Source organism: Styela clava, chromosome 5, assembly GCF_964204865.1.
Source record: "Styela clava chromosome 5, kaStyClav1.hap1.2, whole genome shotgun sequence".
Classification (NCBI taxonomy): domain Eukaryota; kingdom Metazoa; phylum Chordata; class Ascidiacea; order Stolidobranchia; family Styelidae; genus Styela; species Styela clava.
Genome location: NC_135254.1, coordinates 10753155 through 10772884, shown reverse-complemented (window position 1 = coordinate 10772884; position 19730 = coordinate 10753155). Strand labels below are relative to the sequence as shown.

Here is a 19730-nt window from a genome sequence, read left to right as displayed (position 1 = left end):
TTTCGTTAAACTTTCCCCAAAACTGGCTCAAATTCGAATAGATTGAACGAATCACATACACATACCAAATAAACACAAGTCGTCACTAAATATGTAGCTCACACTTCTACTTTCAGAAAATAGTGTTTGTTGCACAAGTCATCATCGTAATGTTACACTCATTTCTGCAATGGAAAATAAAAGTGTCTAATTACACCTCTTAGGAAAAAAATGATATTCGAGAAATCATGTTGTTAAATATAATTTAATTTTTTTTGTTCTGTAACTTAAAACCTGAATTCATCTCATTTACCAACAATCGTTCATTTATTTCAACACAAATTTCGGAATTTTATGAATATTTTTTTTTGTTCCACAAAACGCAATTGATTTGAACTCATGAATTTAATATTTTATGAATGAATAGTTTTTCTACAAATATCAAATAATGTATCTTTAATAATGGTTCAATAATCCTTCTGCTATTTACGATAGCACAGCAGTCGGTCACAAGAGATTACTATACATCTATTTGGTTAAAACTCTAGTATAGCCCACAATATTCATCGCTTTACTTGGCTTTGCTTATAAAGTTGTCATGATATTCATGTATTATTCTAATAGTTGTGGTACGTGTCATTTCCATCTTCGTCCTGCTTAGATTAATCATATTCTTCGTTGTTGTTTTCTCGACATGCATTTCCTTAGTAAGAAGGCCATAGTAATGGTTATCGTGGCTACTGCAGTAGAAGTCAAAGCGCAATTAATGAGCCAATCAATGTAGCAAACAAGCTATTCATTCATTCATTCATTCATTCATTCAAGTGTTTATATGTGTCAGTAGTGAAATAAATATTATTTATTTTGTGAGTTCCTAGTCATATACTACAAAGACGAACAGACGATGAAAAAATATTATTTTCAACATAGGCGAATAAATGGATTTGATTGGTGAAACCAGAATCAAGAATATCATATGAAAACAATTTGGCCAATATTCGAAACATTTCGTATAATAAAATATAATTCAGGTATTTTCAGAATATTAACTAATTGTTGCGTAGAAATTCCAATAAATAGTATTAGGCCAACCCTGTTAATTTTCCACAATACGATATCTGCGTGTTATCAGTTTTTAATATGCCACGATGTTTCTATATGAATAAGCTTTGCTCAATATATAACACGAACATAAGTGACTGAATAATGCTATAACATTGCTAAGTAGCTTTGTAATAGGTTTCGTCTTCTGAAGCATATTCGTCGTTAATCTTTTCTTTAAAGGTTATTGAAACATCCCACTCGTAATAGGAAGTTTCATTCTGTCCCCCACAAAAATGTTATTTATTTTTGCATTTATAAAAATATTACCTTTATTACTCATATTAGACTTAGTTATTGTAAGATAAGAACTGTCAGATCTAACTGACTGATCTAACAAATGTTATATCATATTGCTTATGATTTCATCCTGGCGAGTCGAATTAAGGTTTCAGCTGCATCATTCTTCTGATACTGAAAGTAATGTGGATAGAAATTTGATAATTAGTCGCAGTGTACTCAAAATAGTATCGAAGATTTTCGAATAATTATATTCAATGTTATTGTGGGCAAACAAATCACCCATTCATAAGTATTGCATAAAGTTGTATTATTAGCTTTGGAAGAAATTTAGTAGTGTTATCTAATAGGTCATAGCTTTTGATGTTTTAATGTTGTCATGAAAAGTTTATGACGTTAGTTTTCCACAGGATTCTCTGCTGAATTAAACAAAGCTGCATTCACAATCAGGGCGTTAAGTCACGGTATATAGACAAATTTGTTGTTAGTTTTCAAACCTAACCAAACACTTATTCAAATATTCTCATTTTTTATTAAAGAGAAAGATGAAAGCGTTCGCAGCTCGCAAATACACACCATTCTTGTTTTATTTCAATTTTCGTATTCAAATTGTAATGTTATGGGGAAAGTTAGAAATGTTATATATTTAGCCGCGGAAATGAATGAGAAACTTTTGATATACACTGAATTATTTGCTTGGATGATTGCTGTCGTTAACGCAGGTTGGTATATATTATATATCACGTCTTTCAAATTATGTGCTTATTCATAAACTCTTTATTTTACGACAAGATAGAGGTGAGTGGAATGCATTTGGAAGTTACCAATACTACGTATCTGGAGAAAATGATATAAAACCATATGCTGATGGTGAAACATTCTGTAAAAACAATGATGGTGAGATGGCAATGATAAAAACGATCGAGATTCAAACATTTATTCAGAATCAAGTCTCAGGTACCTCAGGTAAACAGGACGTTTCACGTTTTACCCCAAATCCCGAAATGAAATTGCTTATGGTTATTTAACATTATGGTCTTTATCTTTGTTCATGCGTTTCGTGATTTGGGTTAGAATTCTCAATAAGTTTGTTTGAGAATTTTTAATTCGTCATTTATTACATATTTGCACCTGTTTTCAATTATGTACAACAGTCCTAACCAGCCATGTTTACATACAACCTTACATAACTTTACATTAATCTGAAGCAGGGTTTCCCAAACTTTTTAAGTCGCGTACCCCTATTTGTGAATCGTGGTTTTGTCGGACCCCTATCATATGCCGCATCAATTTATGTGTCGAACCAGGAGGAAGGAGGAGGGAGGATAATATTTCATCAATGTAGCAACACACACGTCATTAATGCTTTTTACTGCTCAATTTAGCAAATTCTGCTACAAAGCATTTTATTGTCTACAGGACAACCCTATGGATTTTATATTGGATTAAAGGAAGTTGGCACAAACGATACCTTCATATGGAATGACAATTCGGAACTAACTTACACTAACTGGAACTCAGGAGAACCGTCTAGTGATAAACCTGAACCTTGTGTTGCTATGGGGCGGTTTAACGCTTATTTTTTAAATCTACCGTGGTATGACGTCAATTGCGCTGCTAATTCGCCAACTGGATTTGTCTGTCAACGAGTAATCGGTAAAAAATTTCGTTTGTAATTATTGTATACTAAATTTGCCACTCATTTCCTATTTCTTTATACAAATAAATATTTATATATTTTAATGACATTGACTCCAATTTAGTAAATTTTATTCATGCCATGTTTACTGCCTCGTAGTTTATTATAGCATTGATTTAAAGTCCTTAAAGTATCACATCATCAGGTATTCGCTGTTGCTTATTGCACCATCAAAATACCGTTTGATTTCAGTAGGACTTGGCATCTCTGCGACTGCCCGCATTTTAATCAGACACTAGTTTACATTTTTCGAGTGATTGCGATTGACTTTTCTTTGAGTAAATTCTCCTACCAAAAATTGCGAATTGGGTTAACCGGGACCGATGTTTTAAATTAAACTGGATAAATTAAGTTTATTAAAGAAAGCAGTTGCGCAATATCATTAAATTACTGTCAGAAGAATTCTCAGTTTTCGATAAAACCGCCAAAAACCTGTCAGCTGAATTTCATCTAAAATATTTAGTACAAAACTTTTTTTGATTAGCTATGAGTGCAGGAAAGATTTTGATAATGTTTTAAAGTTTTCATAATGTCATCTCATCGCTATTTATACTTTGCACAGTTATGCTATTTTTTCTACCGCTCATATTGTATCAACAGTTCATCTTGATTTAAATTTACTGATATCATACTGCTTCGAAATACTCGGTTGTGAAATATATAACTATTATTTCAATCTACATGTTTCTGCAGGCTGGAATTGGGGATCATGGGAGTCTTGGGGAAGTTGTGAATGCCCGGGAATGAGGCAGCGTAACCGAACTTGTGTTGACAGCGGAAGAATTGGTCCATACGCTTGCAACGATACGGCATCACAGTCGGAAGTAAAATTGTTTTACATATATATATATATATATATATATATATATATATATAATCAGTGATGAAATTCAAATTTTTTTTCAGCCAGTTCCTTCACAAAAGTCATATTTTTCAGCCGGTTCTGGTACAAACAGAACATTGACAGTAACCAGTAATGCTAACCGGTTAGCTGATCTCATAAAATTCCGTGAGACGGTTCCATAGAACCGTTGCGAACCGGCTGAATTCCACCACTGTATATAACTCATTATGATTGTGTTTCCGCTCGAAATGCTTGCTTATTACCTGGCTGTATTGATATTTATTACATTTTAAATTAGGATTTTATAGGGTCCTAGCATGTCGATTAGTGTGTCGTTTGAAACCTAACTTCCCAATAAAATAAAATAAAAATTTCCATACATATCCATGTTGAGACTCAATTACGTTATATAGCAACCGTTTTGTAGATTTTTGTCCCCAAATTCATCGACGACATTAATACCTACACCTAGAATTGCCACCCAGGTAAATTTATTCAAGTCAGTTTAGTCGTATTTTGTTACTAATTCAAACAGATTGATTAACATCTCAAAATCTTTCCATAATCCAATTTTGAATGTGACTTGCGAACGCTTCAGTCCGGACCCAACTATTTCGGATTTTATTGCCAGAGAAAAATCATTTTTTGATCATTCTACATTAAATATTAAATTTTTGACTTAAATTTAGTTTGGTTAAAACACCTACATTCACGATTGAACAAATTGAACGTTGATTTTAGATATGCACGCCATCCGCTTCCTGCAATGCAACTATGTTGTTATTGACCACAGCTCCGAATCCACAAGGTGAGAATGAAAAACCCATTTTAAAATTAGATTGTTACGTCTTCATTTTCCATCAAACTCGACACTTATCGTAATTGTCGGGAAAAAGAGATAAGATATGAACAATGGGCTCTGTTATTCGCTCCCATATAAGTCACCCCAAAGCCAACGTATTTTTTTTAATTATTTTTCAAATGTTTTCACTAGCTCACGCATTTTCACTGCGCATTTTTCGAGATACTGTCATTACTTATCGATTTTAATCGGTAAGTATGTTGATAGGTATTTGTCTGTCTGTCTGTCTGTCTGTCTGTCTGTCTGTCTGTCTGTCTGTCTGTCTGTCTGTCTGTCTGTTAGATGCACGCGATATCTAACGAAAGCGAGATTAAATCTGCTTCAGATTTTGCTTGTACGTTTATCATATCTCGGACCAGAAGCCTATTGATTTTGGGCAAATTATGTAGTATAATTAGCAAGTTATTAAATATTTAGTGACGGGACACAAAGTGTCACTGTGGAGTAAGATCGCTGTTTGGGGGGATCCCCTAACTTTCAACGGATAAGTCTTCGGTCTCCGACCGATATTCTCGTTATTCTATTATTTGATATTTCTTTTGTGAAACAGATCGAGGAATTTGGTTTCCTAATGGGAGTTATGAATACTATGTTTCAACAGGTGGTAGTTCAGGATCTTATGAAGATTCGAGAACATTTTGCAAAAAAGTTTGTTAGAAAGTTAGAACTTTGCTGAAAACCCCCTTTGTATATCTATATATATTACTATCTAGCTGATTGCATTTATAAAAAAATAACAGTTCCAATATAGGTAAATACTGGGGAACCTGGTCTTCTTGGAGTGAATGTAACTGCTCAACCATAATCAAATTGAGAAATCGCACATGCATTAATTCTCCGCGAACAGGACCCGATGCATGCGCTGGCAGTCGCAATGAGGTATGAAGTAGCTAAATATTTAACGTGTACATTTTATGATTTTCTTGTCGTCGTGGTTGTTTATTTTATCTGCAATTTTTTACTGTAGTGTAGCTTGAACTCAATGTCAAATTTATACACAGCTATATTGAATGATAGTTTTTCATTCTCGAGTAATCACGTTATAAAGTGATGGCATTCTCCATTCGGAATAATCTACTTTAGCATGTTAGAGATGATCTTGAACCTCAAAATAATATATCGTAGAACTTATTTCCACGGCATGATCAAATCGTTTTGGCGGTGGAAGAATCAGAGTGATACTATATCATATCCTGTGTATATATATTGAAAATATTAATGCTTTCCGGGTATGATACAGAAACTTTTGCCATTTAAAAGTAATGTTTGGGAATTATTAATAGTGATCAATTTCAATTTTCCCTTAGTTTGATTCAATATTTTTAACAGACTGCAAATTGTACAAAAGACCCAACTTGTTACACAACTACTGTTGCGGAAACAACATTTTCATTAATTACAACTGGTAAGTTAACCACCGACGTAATAACTACCGGTTCTACAGAGAAAAATAATGTTGTTACAAATGCAACCTCTAACTTGCAAGGCACATTTTCTTCACTCGCAGAAACTGAACAAGACCAAATGACGACAGTGACCTTCCAATTCACATCTGAAACTAAAATTAACAGCCCTGAAGAAATGGGCATAAATTTAACCCAGTCAACTATTCATCTCCCCGAACCAACGACAACCACAGGGATGGACAGCCACTTTGTTAATACAGAAAGCACGACGATTACAGGGCCATCCCCCATGTCCCTCGCACAGACAAATGAGAGTAGAACGACGATGGCAAATAAAATGACATCTTCTGATAGCGGTGGAATAACAAGTAGCTTATTGGAAACCACAATCCCTACAAATACAATGATACAATCAACGAGCGAAACAAGCCAAGGAAGTAATTTCGAAGTGACATCGCCAATTTTGTCTACGGCAACAACGGTAATGGAAACAACGACAGGAAAAATTACTCAATCTTTTTCCACTCCCACAAAAACTGATTCCACGTCTACTGTCGCCACTACGAGCTTTGATCATAAGTCTACAATCACTACCAATCCAGAATCTAGCAGCAATCAACACGCAACTTCAATTAGTGTTACAACCGCAACGACGACAGAACATAAAAGCACTATGAAACCCACTATGGAACAAACAAAGACGCAAAAGATTGCTACTTTTGAATCGTCAACTGAAGACGAAACGTCGAGTAAATTTCACAAAGATTATATATTTCAAAGCAGAGAAGATTACAAAATCTAAATTTTTTTTACATATTATTCACATATTAGCGTATTTGAGTTTAATATGAGGCGCGCTATTTAAGTAAAAATGTAAACGGGTCGTCACAATATAAATGTAATGTCACAAAACGCAAACATGGAAGTCATAATTCACTTTGAGGACAAAATCAATTTATACTCTCCGGTAGCAGAATTAGGAATACTTCATTCATATCTTTCTTTTAACTCAAGTCACTTTCTAAAAATGAGAATCGCGCCAAAAAAACTGCGATTTATAATTTTACGGGCTTGACCTCATACTATTAGCTGCAAATAAGCAACAATATACATTTGATCAGAGTTAATATTGGCAAAATCTGCAATGAAACCAAACTTAAATAATACCAACAAACGGAACGTGGGATAATTATAACGGCATTAGCAATCGTTTAGCATACCAAGTCATAAGTTTATAGGTTAGTTTCGCCTTTTGTAGAATTGAGTCCTTTACTAATATGCACGCGAGAACGTGGCCAACATTCGATCATTGAAAAAACCAATTAGAATGCTTAAATGTTAACATACAATCAAGATGAAGCAGTCAAATAACTTTCGTACGAATAATTTTCAAATGTGAGCGTTGCAAAATATTTCAAATTCAATTTCAGCTCGCGAAAATGTGTTAGCTTGTCTAAATGAACATAATGTATTAAATTAGATTTCTGATCATTTATATTGTACTGATATCAATTTCTATATTATCTCACACAGAAATTCCTGACAGTTCGACGATTGGTATTCTTCGTCCATCTACACCCGCTGCACAAACATCAATCATTGGACCAGTCGTGGGAACTATCGGAGGATTTCTTCTTTTAGCGCTTATCGTTGTTTTTATACTTTTAAAGCAACTCAAAAAGAGGTGATATATCCAACATTATGACATTACATCTCCTATGAATAGTGAACAAATATCAAATATTCTTTTAAGGGTTCGCTCATTTCACAGAGAATGTATATAATCTGAAGTTTTGCTTTCAGAAGAGGCCGCGGAATCATAAACACAGGAGAGCGCGGCAATTACAATAAAAGGTTAGAAATGGAAATTCAACTTAATCCGAGAGATATAATGTCAGATCGTATGTTAATGTAGCTTCATTTAAAGTATTACGTCAACGTATTCTATCTGGGTTGATGAATTCTTATACTTTCTGTCTACCACATGCTAGTAAATGTATGACAAACAAAAAGGAATACTCAATTCTATGTGCACCATATGATTATCTTATTTGAACTATATGCCTAATGGGAAAAAAGTGATTTTGTGGGAAATATATTGAGAATATATAGCATATAGGAATACTACACAGAGAAGCGTAAAACAAGATAAGATGTTACATTTAAATCACATCCTGTTGCAACGATACCAACCGATACTAAATAGAATCTTTCCACGTAAAAATTCAGAATTGTTGTTTCTAATGAACTTTATCATGCATTCAGTTTTGGTAATTATATTAATATAGGTAACTCGGGTAGGTAATAGCGTGTATGAGTCCGTATTCAAATCTGTAGTCAGTTAATCTGAATGGCTCCGACCTATTTTCCAACTCCTCCAAACGAAAATGCTTCAAGTGTGTCAAAACAGCTGCTTCATATTAATATATATCACTAACATGTTTTACTGCTACAGATCCCGAAGATGTGGAATCAGGTCGAGACAATTCTCAAAATACGGAAACTCTTCGTTATCAGACGTTTGCAAACCCTGATGGACAGGCAGACAATAATTCTCTCTTATTCGAAGATCAAGTCGACTCATCAAACGGGCAAGATTTCCTCTACGTCATTGCCGATAACCATTAGAATCAGATAAACGATGTGACCCCAGAAGGCAACGCCAATGCTATATATACTGCTGTAAACAAGACAAAATCGAAAAAGTTATCCAAATCCTCAAAAGATTTGGATTCGGCAGATGCATCAGAAACTCAATAAAGGGACCCTTGCTGTTGTACAGAAACCCAAAAAAGATGATTCTTCAAACTTCAATGAAGTAACTTATGCAACGGTCAATAAACCTGTAACAGATCAGAATTCCGATGTCACAGGAGATGCTGAAGGGGCTGACATTGAAGTAAACGATGACCCATATGCAAATATTGACAATATTAAATAAGGGTGGGAAAGTTAAATTAAACTATAATCAATATCACATATTTATTGGATTAGTAGCAGAAAAACAGGTTCAGACTGATGAATAAACCTACTAATGCTTACCCAACTACGAGCCATGTTGCTTCTGGAAGTAACTGTTGATTATCTAATATTATGTTATACATCTGGTTGGCTACTCCCGTAGTGTGTGTACCAGGTTAGGGTTAGGCCATAATATTATTCCGATTTCCCCCTATTTTAGTTCTATTGCGAGATTGGGACTGTCTGTGTTAGCCAAGTGAACATGCCCTCTGTCCATAGGTTTCAGTACATTCACACAACTTTATGTAAAGTAGCCGAATGAATTCAGCTACTTCCATATTGATACACACACACACCTATGGAGCGCCCCGGGTTGATTATAAACTGCTCCTGCTTTGATTTTTGAAAAGGTATTTTGATTTTCTAATCCCAATTAACTTTACGATAATAATTTTGAAGTTTGTTTTAAATTGATTGAATGATGAAGGCTCAACAACTTCGCCCCATCGTCGACAATTTACGAAAGAAAACTGACAAAAAGGTCAACATAGTACCAATATATAAGTTAAATTCACAATGAATTTACTTCAATTAATTTTGTAAAATAATTATGAATTTGAACAATCCAATTCAAACTGCTTTACCAAAGCGTTATTTTCATTGAAGGTGTGAACGAAACTTGAAAAATTGTCACGATATTCTTCTTCAATGAAACAAACAAGCAGTAAAGCAGAATTTCGATCCAAATCCAATGGAAAGTATCGTGTTGCTTTCACGTTGTGCATTTGGAACGATTACTTGGTTAACTATTTACAGATCGGACCCGGATCGGTTATTAGACAAAACGCCGTCGTTGTTCAAATCTTATAAATTATATCTACTTTGATACCATGATATAAACATGTATTGGGAGCAATATTAATTTGTCTGGTTACCTGGAAGGGTTTTTCAAGTTATTTTTACCGTAAATTTTGTCTATTTTTTAGTTTTCGAATATGTTACGCTGTTCTGCCTCATACCGCTTTATATAATATATACACTGATAAAACAGAAAAAAAAAATGATTCATAAGATTCCATAAATAAAGCTGAATCCATACTTTTCAATCATGCATAACATTGCCTTTTTCGACTTGGTAACAATGTTTCATTCCAAGATATAAAAATTTACACTACCAATTTTATTTAATCGATGGGTGTTTTTATCAAATCCAATTTTTCCGTTTTATCTATTAAATCTCGCAATAAAGGTATGAAATATACAAAACTCAATTTCCTCTGATTCTAGTGGTAGAGCTGACAATCGTGTTAAAATTTGACATTTATTCAAATATACATATGCGATAAAGTTGGTCGGAGAATTGTTTACTAATTTGAATTTATTTTATTCTAACATTGAATTTAAAACGCATTTCGCAAATATATATTACTAGTTTACCTTCACATATATAGCTTTCGTTGTAAATTCATATAAATTTTAATCAAACTTCCTGACTTGGAGGTCACAGCCAATATTTGTCCAAAATTTTGTTACCTAATCAGGGCCATGTTACAAGATTTGTTGAATGAAGCTACAAAGTAACTGAGTTTAATTTTATATAGTTGTATTTGACCAAAAGTCACATATGTGAAAAAACATACAATAAATTTAGGAGAGGGCTCTTGTCCACTAATACAATTGATTACTTTGGTGTTACATATGCCAGAACAAGTGTGAACAATAAGAAACTTACTGTAAGATCTCTAAAATTTTACCATCTCTTTTTCATATAATTCACTTTGTGTAAATGTCTTGTTATAAATTTATCGACTCAAAAAAACATTACGTATAGCTGCATGCATGTACGTATATTAGCAAGAATAGGAAAGCGTGGTGATGTAGAAACTACGTATAGAAAATACGTTAAAACAAATAATGTAAACGATTGGGATGTGTAAACTTCATGAAACTGAAAAAATATATCCATTTTGCATACATAAATTCTGTTCATTAATCGCTGAGAAGGATTAAAGTTATATCTTTAAAATAGGGCAATACAGGGAAGTAACAGGACATGCAATATTTTGTAGGTCTGTGAAATATATAAGACGATTGGATAGGGTTTGTAGGAGGCAGGATAAAACGATTTGAGCTGGATACACGTGCGCAAATTTTTTGATTGGTAGTTCAAGATAAAAAGGGATTTCAAGTTATTATTGAGATTTTATTATATATGTTGACGTAAACGTAGAAATTCTTCTTCTGCTACTGGATCTTCTGTGTCATGAAATTTACAAGTAAGAGTTTTGCAATACTGTGAATATAAATCAAAAAATTTGCAGAATATAGATTTAGATAGCACCAAATATTTACTTTCTAGAATCGAAGATGTGAAATAAATAATAAATAAGGGAAAGGGTTTTCGTGTTTTTATGAAAAATTACTCTGAATGAATCAAGTATCAAAAATGTTGAAGCTTAGTTGTTGTGATTTTTTAAATAGCTGTTCTTGGCTCATCTGGTTTTGGGTGGGACGAATCGACAACAGCCAACGCTGACAACATCGCCCCAACAGTTTATGATAAGGAGACTGTTTTTGCTTTGCACTTCCGTCAACCAATCAGTCCAGCAGACAACTCTAGAGGCAATATGGACATCGGATAAAACCAGTTCCCAAACTATATGGTGGACAAAATCTTTTCAACGGCATCGACATACATTATATCAACCCGATCAACAAAAACAACTCAAAGCACGAACCTTTATGAATTTACTTCTGTCCAAGGTACGTGATATATGTAAGTCGATTCTCTTCAAAACATGTATTCTGCACTCGAGAAATTGTTCCAGTTTGACACTCAATATAACAACGATGATGGAAATAATTACAATGTTAAAATTAAACGTTGTTCAAAAATTAAAAAAAATACATCTCCAAATATGTTGTATTTTTCAAAGGTATTTGAAAAAGTTTACGAAATTATTAAACAGTAGCCAGAGAAAATGATTTTTCAAAAATATTAATCTCAAATTTTTGAAAACCAAAAGACGATTGAGTTTTTTTTTATATAAATTTTAATGTACACAACCAGTGTACCAAAGTTTTTTCTCTAAATAGATCGTCGTGGGAGTTGGCAGAGACTATAAAAATATCGAATATTATGTATCTAAAGCTGATGACATAAGGAGTTTCGACAAAAGTAAAAACTTTTGTATACAACAGGGTGGGATGCTCTTGGTAAAACAAGCGAAACGCTAAATTTTATTCCTAGTCTTGTGATCCCGGACTCAGGCATGATTATATTGTATAGCAGCAGTTTCCAACCTATGACCTGTGGTTTACAAAGGCTACAGAGCAGTTGGAGGGGGCCACCATGCTAGACTCAACTCTGATTTTACTTTTTCCTTTACATGGAAATTTCAAGTTTTTCCTAATTTCATTGACCGTTAAAGGTATTTCACAAGGTATTTTATTTTCACTTTGTTGAGTTTGAATTGTTTGAACATGATGGGATTTGGAATCTACCAATCAAAATAACACTACAAAATAAAATACTGCTGGAACGATAAATAGGGGACCATGAGTACTAAACGCCTCTATGAGTACTAATGAGTACTAAATAGTTTGGTTACCACTGTTGTATAGGCTATGACATTGAGCGAATACTCCTTTCTTGATGTTTTTCGTGTAGCCGTCATTCAGTATTGAAAATGCGTAGTAATAAATTTGACCTAAAATTTCTGAAAATGTGACGAAAGCTATGTTATATAGCTGATAAAAATTTGTTTAATTTTGATGTTTCTGAATTATTGGATATTATTTTAGCTTGAACTAACTTTAACAAGCAAAGCTGTGTCTACGACTTGGTGTATTTATTTTATAAATATACTTACCTTACCTAAAAATGTGAATCGTTTATTCTTTTTTAAACAATTTTCTGTAAAAATCAACGAAGTCTTAACGACAAAGATTTATTGTAGCTCATAATAATCGACCAAATTTTAACAACAAAAATTTGTTGCACAGAAAAACCATATGGCTTTTTGATTAGTTTACAGGAAGTGAGAAATAACGCTGAATCTTAAGAAACATGAATTACTGGAGAACCCAATAATAATGGCGGAAATGAAAACTGTGTCATTATAGGTCAGGGATGGCGAACCACTGACCCGCGGGTCACAAAGTGACCGACCGTGTTTTTCGGTGACCCGCCAAGGCACGAATGAAATAAAAACATACTAACTTATAAGTGATAAAAATTGATAAAACCGGCTTCAAACAAAGTTAACAATAAGTAAACTACATAATGTAACGTCAGTTGGGCAGCCAGGCCTGCGAACGCCCAAATACAAATTTCCGGATCGGTATGGTAATTTCAGAACTCCCAATCTTGGACGCACGTTTTCACCCCTGCCTAAATACATCATAAATATGTTACTATTACTGTCTGATGTATGTATTGGCTGATCGACATAATCTTGACTTTTGAGTCCAAATAATTTGAAGACTAGATTAGGCAGTTCCGGATAGCTGCTAGTGCCGACCGAAGTGTATTTGTCCGAGTTTTGCGATAATTCAGTGATGACGATGATTAGAGCCGACGATAAACGACGCAAATTCTCTCGTGATTTTGCACGCAATTATTACGTTGTTACTGCATATAATTATTACGTTGAAACTTTGCACGAAGCTCTAAAAATGGATGTAGTGCCACATAAAATAGTACCATAGAGCGTTTCTTGTGTCATTGTTCCCCGCCACAAAAGCGGTTTTGTCGGTGGTATGCGGCCATGGTAAAAACACAAAAGTGGTACGCGGTCAGTAAAAGGTTGAGAACCACTGTGTTACAGCGTTCATTCACGTGAACCAAAAAGGCACTGCAGACTGTTTAGTTTAGGGTATACGAAAACTAGATGCTACTTTGCATTCATTAGTTTCTCGCCTACAATGTCGTGGAGGAAACGAAATCTGTTAGACTCAAAATGAGGACCTAGAAATCTGAAACAACAATGGTGGCAGTGTGAAAGTACCATAATCTGGTTGAAAGCCAATCGAAAACTATAACTCTATCAAAGTGGAATTCCCTCCAAACTCTTTGGTGCGCAAAATAATTTGCCGCTTCATTCTAAACGTTTTTGGGTAATTCATAATATGCGTGTTTTTGTACATGAATTTCATAAAATCGAGTGTCATAAACAGTCCAGTAGTCTCTGGTTGAAGTGCTGCATAAATAAAGCCCAAAGCTACACAACACCAACCGAAGCTTATAAGATTTGAAAGATAGGATGCAGCAGCAAGTTTCTTATAGATACTAACATTGATTAACTATTTGTGACCCACACTCTTCTGTTCCGTGATAAAAAAATAATTTTTGACCCATTCGTCGAAAAAGGTTCACCATCCCTGTTATAGGTTGTACTGCCCCCTTAAGTTATCCTAACAAAACAAAATTCAATGAGAAGTAAGATCAAAAATATTAGCAAAATCAAAATATTGTAGCGCAGTATTTTGCCGACTTCACCCAAAGCCACAGGCATAAAAATCGGAAATGATATTATGCAATACAGTGCAATAGAATACGAGCAAAAAATCTACAGAGACCGAAGAATCCCGGAGAACTAAAGAAAGTTTCAACAATGATTCAAATAAGAATAAATCTTTCATACAGAATATGATTTTACCTGCAATACCAATATTAACAGACGATAGAAATTCTTCTGTGGAAAGTCGAAACGAAATTTTCGCTGAAATACAAAGTGAATCAACAATCTAAGTAGTTTCGACCGCACTCCGTCCATCTCTAGCTGAAGTAGGGAGTCTTGAAGATGACTACATTAATAAGGTTGCAACACCGGTCAATCCAAGTTTTAAATCATTTGAACAAGATGTATACCAGGAAATTGATAAGACCACGGCAGTCAGAAGGCAGAATAGAATACAAAGGAGAGTTATTGGTGATGGTGATGAATATGTCATTGTGACAAAAGAAGTCTAATTGATCGCTATGCTCAAGTAACATTATCGCCTGACGGGCAGTTTGTTGTTGGCACACAGAGGATGACAGCAAGGTGTCTAAACTTGAAATCTGAAGTAACAATCAAAAATAAATATTTGAATGCAATAGAGCCCCGTGCAAATTGTGAACACGAAATGGACTTATAAATCGTTTTTCTAAATTACTGTTGTTGTCCATGTTGTAGTGATGAACCCAAGGCTAATTTGGTGTAGTTGAACTCCAACTAATCGATTTCTGATTCCCAGTACCTAAAAATTGCAAAACCCGCTATCTCACCTCAAATTTAACGGTTTTATTATAATGCATAAAAAGACATTTTTATGAAATATAGGAACACACTTATCCGTATTTATTACAATACAGCATAAAGATATCTCCGAGCCAGTGATCACTATAACACTTGTATATACTTGCATTTAGGAGTTTTGCAATTTTATTTTCGCAACTCACTATTCATTTATGAAAACCAAATGTGTGTGAAATGTCACTAAACGATATTATTTTTATTTCACATTAAAATATAATACATATATTTATTTTTAGAATAGAAACTAATTGTTTCGTTCAAATCTCAACTAAATAGCATTAGGCCAACCCTGTTATAATTTTTACATTTTGATATCCGAGTTTTGTCATTTTTTAAAATGCCACTATGTTTCTGTATGAATAAGATTTCCTCAATATATAACACGAACATAAGTGACTAGATAATATCATAACATTGCTGATGAGCTTTGTAGTAGGTATCTTCTTCTGCAGCATATTCTTCATTAATCATCGCTTTGCTGTCATTTAAAAAACGTTGTAATAAAAGGTTATCGAAATGTCCCACTCATGATAGTAAGTTTTACTCTTTCTGTCCCCCACAAACGCTTTATTTTTAAATGTGTAAAAATGTTAACTTCATTACTCACATTAGGCCTAGTTATTCTATAATAAGAAATGTCAGATCATATTGCTTATGATTTCATTCTGGCAAGTCGATCTGCATTACTCTTCTGAAACTAAAATTAATGCGGCTAGAAATTTGATAATTATTTGCAGTGTACTGAAAATAAGATCGAAGATTGTTGAATACCTATATTTAATGCTATTGTGGACAATCAAATCATTCATTCATAAGTATGGCATAATGTTGTATTATTAGCTTTGAAAGAGGAGTGCTAAATCAGTCCGTAGTTTTTGATGTTTTAATATTGTCAAGAAAAGTTTATGTCGTTAGTTTTCCATACTGGTTCTTACGCAAACACTTTTTTGAATATTCTCATTTTTGTGACGAAGAAGTTTACAACGTTTTCAGCTCGCAAATAGATATCATCCTTGTTTTATTTTAATTTTTACATTCAAATTAAAATGTTAATGGGTAAGTTGGAAATGTTGGATAATTAGCCGCGGAAATGAAAGAGCAACTTTTGATATTTGCTTGGATGATTGCCGTCGTTAACGCAGGTTGGTATATATCGTGTATCATCCGGTCTTTCATATTATGTGCTTATTCATAAACTCTTTATTTTTGCGAACCAGGTAGAGGTGAGTGGAATGCATTTGGAAGTTACCAATACTACGTATCCTGAAAAGATGATATAAAACCATATGCTGATGCTGAAACATTCTGTAAAAACAATGATGGTGAGATGGCAATGAAAAAAACGAGCGAGATTCAAACGTTTATTCAGAATCAAGTCTCAGCTACCTCAGGTAAATAGGACATTTCACGTTTTATCTTGAATCCCTGAATGAATTTGCTTGAGGTTATTTATCATCATGATCATTAGAATCTTTTGCTCATCGGTTTGGGGATTTGCGCGAGAAATCCCCATACGTTGGTTTATGAATTCTTAATTCATCAGTATACAAGTGTTCGCACATGTTTCCAATTATGTTCAACAGCCCCAATCAGCCATGGTTATATACGGCAAATATTACACACAACAAAACTTATTATTACTCTAAGCTAAGGCATTTAATTATCCACAGGACAACCCTATGGATTTTATATTGTATTGAAGAAAGTTGGCACAAGTAATACCTTCATATGGAATGACAATTCGGAACTAACTTACACTATCTGGAACACAGGAGAACCTTCTAATTATGCACTTGAACTTTGTGTTGCTATTGGGTGGTTTCTCACGTACAATGCAAATCTACCGTGGTATGACGTGGTATGCGCTGCGAATGCGCCAACTGGATTTGTCTGTCAACGATCAATCGGTAACAAACTTTGTTTGTGATAAATTTATACTTAATTTGTAGATTATGTATTTTTTGTGAATACAGCTTAATCTTTTATGCAATAAATGGTTGTCGGAACTTTGTAAAGCACAAGAGTCATAATCTTTTTGCAAATAACTATTTATATATTTTAACGCCAATTTAGTAAATTGTAACTATGTCAGGATTTACTGCACATGATTATGCTCATTATATCATTGATTTGAACTGCTTGTATTAAAGCATCAGCAGGCATCGCAGGTATTTCGTGTCGGGTTTCCAATTTATCAATGCCACGACGAGCGTATTCTCTCGTTTGATTATACTTGCGCTTGCTTCGGGACGAAGACTTGTTATTGCACCGTTTTTAACATTATTCGACTTTACTACCTAGTCAGCATTTTATAATAATTATTGATGCCGACTTATTGACGTTATTCCGATTACCATGCTTCATTTTACATTAAATCATTTCGCGGCCTGAATGTTGTAACATTATTTGCGACAAATTTAGATCAAATTTTAATTATTTGCGCATAATTTAAATACCGTACTTAAATGATATGTATGGTGGCCCATCGTTGTCACGCGTAAAATTGAAAATAAAAATAAAATAAAAAACCGAAAATAAAAAAATTGTTGTGAAAAAACATAAAAATAATATAAAAATAATTAAAAAAAAAATGAAAAAAAAATTAAAATTAAAAAAAAAATAAATAAATAAAAACGAAAGGAAAAACAAAAAAAAAAAATCAAAAAAAAAAAAAATTAAAAAAAAAAAAATTGAATAAAAAGAAAATAAAAAGGTTGACAACGATGGTCCGCCTCGTGGCCCATCGTTGTCACGCGTTTTTATTTTTAGAAAATTTGCTTCTGCTTGGGACCAACGTTGTCAGGCATAATCCTACGCGCACAAATGTGTTCCCTGGGTTTCAAACTCACTACTGATTTTCTTGAGCAATATTCAATATGAAAATGTTCTATAAATTCTCCATGCTACAAGTTCAACAAGAAGTAATATATTTATAATAATGATAAGAGAATATAGAATTGAATACGAAAGTTCGGAAAATTTGTTTTTACGTGTATAAGGTAATTTAATTGGAGAATGCTGCTTAACTACTCAGTTGTCTGAACACTCGCGATGCCGGTACCGTACCGTCTTACCAAATACCGGTAGTCGGTTATAGTCGCTTTGCGTCTGACCGTACCGTTAACCATACAATCACTCATGAAAGAATGGGAGATACGGATAGTCTCGTAGAATATAGAATACGGAAACACTCTCTGCGCCTGCCCCATACCGTACAGCCGTAACGTACCGATCCAGACAAATGATAAATCGCCCGTGCTCAACCATTTATTTCAATCCATACCTCGATCCTAGTAGAATATAGTGAGTCGAGGTATGGATTGAAATAAATGGTTGAGCACGGGCGATTTATCATTTGTCTGGATCGGTACGTTACGGCTGTACGGTATGGGGCAGGCGCAGAGAGTGTTTCAGTAGACTATATTCTACGAGACTATCCGTATCTCCCATTCTTTCACGAGTGATTGCATGGGTACGGTCAGACGGTACCGTACCGGCATCGCACGAGTGTCTGAGCAGTTAAGCAGCATTTTCCAATTAAATTACCTTCTACACGTAAAAACAAATTTTCGTATCCAATTCTATATTCTCTTATCATTATTATAAATATATTGCTTGTGGTTGAACTTGTAGCATGGAGAATTTATAGAACATTTTCATGTTGAATTTATTGGATAGTGCTCATGAAAATCAGTAGTGAGTTAGAAACCCAGGAAACACATTTGTGCGTGTAGGATTAAGCCTGACAACGTTGGTCCCAAGCAGCATCAAATTTTCCAAAAATAAAAACGCGTGACAACGATAGGCCACGAGGCGGACCATCGTTGTCAACCTTTTTATTTTCTTTTTATCCAATTTTTTTTTCAATTTTTTTTTTTTTTAATTTTTTTTTTTTTTAATTTATTTTTTATTTTTTATTTTTTGTTTTATTTTTCAATTTTTTTTTTAATTTCAATTTTTTTTTATTTCTTTTTTTTCAATTATTTTTGTGTTTTTTCACAACTATTTTTTTATTTTTGCTTTTTCATTTTATTTTTTCATTTTTTTTTTAAATTTTACACGTGACAACGATGGGCCACCATATACCTGTATGAGTAACCTTATTTTCAGTAAATTTTCTAAAAAAAGTCATAATAATGAAATAATACCTGTTGCGTTCAGAGGCCTCGGATATTGAGGAAGAACCAACAAAAATAATAATTCGATTCTCATTCTTCTGAATCATATAAGCTGACAAAATTCAAATATAGATTGTAATGCTTTGCGGATGTAACTAGCAGTAAAAATGATTAGCTCTGAAAAACGTGTTAAACAAAATGAATAATAAAAATACCAA

General features: G+C 33.7%; 1 protein-coding gene across 3 annotated transcripts; it reads left to right on the top strand.

The window, feature by feature from the left end:
• The first annotated feature begins 1574 nt into the window (after positions 1-1574).
• Positions 1575-10347, top strand: LOC144422881 (uncharacterized). 3 transcript variants are annotated; one of them, XM_078112828.1, is made up of 11 exons: positions 1575-2042; positions 2113-2286; positions 2740-2976; positions 3713-3843; positions 4605-4671; positions 5477-5604; positions 6055-6130; positions 6233-6880; positions 7665-7815; positions 7935-8032; positions 8587-10347. In XM_078112828.1, the coding sequence occupies exons 1-11, from the start codon at positions 1940-1942 to the stop codon at positions 8757-8759; spliced, it is 1986 nt and encodes a 661-aa protein (XP_077968954.1). In that variant the 5' UTR covers positions 1575-1939; the 3' UTR covers positions 8760-10347. The 3 variants fall into 3 exon arrangements, 2 of the variants coding, with proteins under 2 accessions (XP_077968954.1, XP_077968955.1); XR_013475418.1 differs by having other exon boundaries at positions 6055-6880; positions 7885-7985; positions 8587-8676; XM_078112829.1 differs by having other exon boundaries at positions 6055-6880; positions 7935-7985.
• Positions 10348-19730: the final 9383 nt, after the last annotated feature.